The 3,820-nt window shown below is 40.2% G+C and overlaps 1 protein-coding gene across 1 annotated transcript; it reads right to left on the bottom strand.

Moving 5' to 3' along the window:
• Nucleotides 1-1,375: 1,375 nt before the first annotated feature.
• Nucleotides 1,376-2,933, bottom strand: LOC125473311 (stemmadenine O-acetyltransferase-like). The gene has a single exon (XM_048575964.1). The coding sequence runs from the start codon at nucleotides 2,841-2,843 to the stop codon at nucleotides 1,542-1,544; it is 1,302 nt and encodes a 433-aa protein (XP_048431921.1). The 5' UTR covers nucleotides 2,844-2,933; the 3' UTR covers nucleotides 1,376-1,541.
• Between the last annotated feature and the right edge of the window lie 887 nt (nucleotides 2,934-3,820).

Genomic DNA, 3,820 nt, shown 5'->3' on the forward strand with positions numbered 1-3,820 from the left:
TTTTTTAGATATATGTACCTATGTTTGGAAAGTGTATATTCAATGTTTTTGTGCGTATCTAGTGGTCATTGTTTTGCCTATAGCCGAAGATAGGAGTTAGCTTCAGGCTGGGAGAAATAATCTATGGCTTCAGGCAAAGAGATAGGAAGTTGGCTTTGGGCCGGGAGAAATAATTTCTGGCTTCGGGCGCAGAGACATGGTAGTTGGCTGCGGGCCAAGAGATATAATTATTGAACACCACGGCTAACTAGGATACCACTAGTTAGCACATTATATACAAGATATGTTTTATGAAAGGTTTTATGGCATGCTAGGGTTTTTGGCAAATCTATCACCTATTACGCTATTAGTTTTCATTAAACTTTGCAGGTTAGTATGTTGATAACTGTTTCGGTATTATATATATATATATATCAATTTGGTCTGTTCGTGTTTGTTTTGCACCCCCTTAGGATTTAGAATCGAGACGTACGATCCCGGCGTCAAGGCACTTCCGCATCGACATCTTCGAGTCCTCTCGGTGTATGATCCATTTCCTTTTTCATTTAATTTTATATTATTTCCTTTCTAATGTCTCGAATTAGCTGTATGCTCTAAACACATTCCTCTTTTTCTTAATCATTGTATTTAAATTCATAACTATATTCTTATTTATTATTTCTCATGCATCCTAATATGGCTTTGTCACTTTCGGGTGTTGGCCAGCGCGTGCCTACCCTAGTGTTCGAGGAATATCAGGGTCGGGCATGTCACAAAGAATATTCTCAATACTCATTGGACCGAGAGCAACCCCAGGCTTGGCCCAAAGTGTTATTTTTTGGCCCAAACAGAGTCACTTAGTACTACGGTCTAGTGGTATACCTCTTCAATTCTCATCAAAGGCGAATTTGAACCACATTATTGCTAGCTCATTGTGAGACTAAGCTCACTTCCTTCCTGAATAGATAATATTGTTTGTTAAAAAATAAAAAATAAAAAATTATGGAGGGAGTCCGATCTTTTAGTGCCCCAGCAGTTACAATGCCCTTCTTTTCTATCATTCGAATTAGGGGTGAGCCAACGCAGTCATCCCTCCTTGTAGTTGTGTTGGATTTTTGTGTTTTGTGTGTTGTTCAGCAAAGAAAAAAGCTGCACCTCATATTGGGGTATCCCAATATCATACAATACTTTCTCCACCCACGTGTCTTTAAACGTTGAATGAAAGCATCATTCCAATATCCTAAATTCTTAATTAGCGTGGCGTTTCCTTTTGAAAGAAGCATCTTTTCCACACAACAAAAATAAGATGTACCTACATATCACCTTTCGCAGAGCAATAGGCTAATTGCCTTGAAACGCTTAGGGGAATGCCGTAAGATAAGTATTAGACTGTAAGTAAGGACAAAGTAAATAATTCAACCCTTAATTATTTTTCTGCAAACAGACTTTGTTCTCGATGAACAACTTATTCAATCCAAATGTTTGGTATTATACAAAACGAATTAGTAAGAAACTAAAATACAAAAAATTTAGCAACATAATCCAATATATCCGGGCAGGTACTAAACCTTAGCCTCTTGGGCTGGATAAGTACATGCCAGCAGTTGCTCATCATCTTGGAACTTAGCCATGTCTTCCTCCTTCAAATTCACCCACACTTCAATCCCACCACTCGACCCAGGGCCAGCATCCATGAAAACAACCAGGTTCTTAAATGTAAGGCTGGCCGACGCGACCCACACAGGCTTGCTCCACCCGAAATCCGTTTCATAAAGTGGGAACCTGCACAAGCTGGTAAAGCTAAACGACGCCACTTCACCCTTCATAAACTCCTCCGCTCGCTGCTTCAAAAACTTCAAGTGCGCGTTGCCGTCTTTGATTTTGGCTATGTAATCACCGTCGATTGTCTTTATTGCTTCCCTCATCTGGCCCACCATCCCGCAACACATATCCTCTCCCTCATCAAACGACGGCGATGACATCGCAAACCGGCTCACGTTCCCGAAATGGTATTCGGGCAGTGGTGGATGCATTCTCGTCCGTAAGTTAACGGCGTGAAGCACTTTGTAAAGAGTGTTAGGGTTCGGCTTTCCTTGAGTGGAGGCAATAACCCGGGCCCATATAAATGCTGACAAGGCCTCAATCCGAGTTGGCTTTCTCTCATTGTTTTTATTATCTGTATATTTTGACCTAAGAGAAGCAACCGTGGAAGCACTGAAAACAAACCTTTTTGTAACAATTTTTTCTCTAGTGATCCCAGTGCTTGGTTTGAACCCTGATATGCTTCTAGGTGGAAAGTGCGTGGCCAAATCAAAAATTGGAGGATTGACTGTACTATTTTTAATGTTGCAATCTCCACGAGATATCGAGGCCCAACTGTTGAGGAACATGATGAGTGACAATGCATCGGCAACCTTGTGAGAAATGCAAACTCCAATAGCCATGCCACCACAATCGAACACGTTGACTTGGACAGCAAGAACCAAGTCACCGACATTGTCTAGTTCGCATGGGAGTAGTTGGTTGAGCTGGTTTGGTTCGGGTTGGGATATGACATCAGAAAGTGGGGACCTAACTCGGGCTTGGACGTAAGGGGCACCTTGGTCATTGCAATCGACGTAGGCATTTTCAATGACACGTCCGGCTAGCGGATAATATTGTGTCAGGGTCTTGGATAAGGATTGTTTTACCCTGTCTGAGTATGTTATGGCGTCATTGCCATGATCATTATTGTAGAAAATGATCATAGGCATGAAAATGGGAGTTGCGATTTGGTCGAGAAAAGAAAACTCGTGTTTACGAAGGTGGGGTGGGGTTGGCATAGAAGGCTTAATGCAAGCTTTCTCAATTACTTCTATCTTCATCTTTTAACAGTAATATTGATGAGCAATGGGAATGTAATTTGCTTTGATATGTGAAAGAGTTGTATGCAGCTACTGCAGCAGATGGTGTTGTGGATTATTTGGTTAGGGAGTGTCAAATTTATAGTGCTCGTCGGCTCGAGTGGTACCAATCCAGCAGGCCCTCTTGCTTTGTTATTAACGCGTTGCATGCGCATGGACCCGTTTACTTTTCCTCAAGCTAAATGCAGTTAACGCTGTAATGCTTTTGGCGCAAGAAATCAGAAGTTTAATCAAGTTGGAGCCAGTGGGTAAGGTGATAGTGATAGTGTTAAGCTCTCTACTTCATGCATGATAGCTCAAAATACTTTATTAGTAGGCAGAGAATTTTATTTCTACGGAGAGTTCAAAGTCTTCTAGACGCCGATATATAGAGTTGATTAAATAAATATATGCACGAGTAAATACAAACTAAAAAAATGGACTTCTGACTTTTGACCATGTTTGGCATAAGACCACAAAAAGAAATGGGAATTCAGGTTGGTGCGCTTCAAGGCTTAGTAAGCGCCGCCTTGGCTGACAAAAGATGGCGAATTGTACGGAATATTTGGCCATCTTATGCTTCTAAGTTCACATTGACATTCTGTGTTACATTACTTGGATAATTTGACCATAAGTAACTTGTTTAATTGAATTAAGCTTTGCAACGTATTATACCTGTACTTTATTTTGTAGACCATCTTTCATATACATGAAACATAGTAAACGACATCTCTTAGTAGAGAAGTGTTGAAAATGAATTCTATATTAATAGAAGAAAGAACTTTGCATAAATTTATAAGTAAGAATTTCAATTGATTTTATGGTGGAATCTCAATTTTTTTTTTTTTAATGGTATCAAAGTATGTTGTCCTATGTCTAAGACCCAACAGATATGAGTCTATAAACTTCGAGTCTATGTGTTTGGCTAGAAAATGTCACATGCTCCACGCCACTTGGTA

Source organism: the organism of the source record quoted next, unplaced genomic scaffold (assembly GCF_019419815.1).
Source record: "Pyrus x bretschneideri cultivar Hongxiangsu unplaced genomic scaffold, Pyrus_bretschneideri_v1 Contig82, whole genome shotgun sequence".
Classification (NCBI taxonomy): Eukaryota; Viridiplantae; Streptophyta; class Magnoliopsida; order Rosales; family Rosaceae; genus Pyrus; species Pyrus x bretschneideri.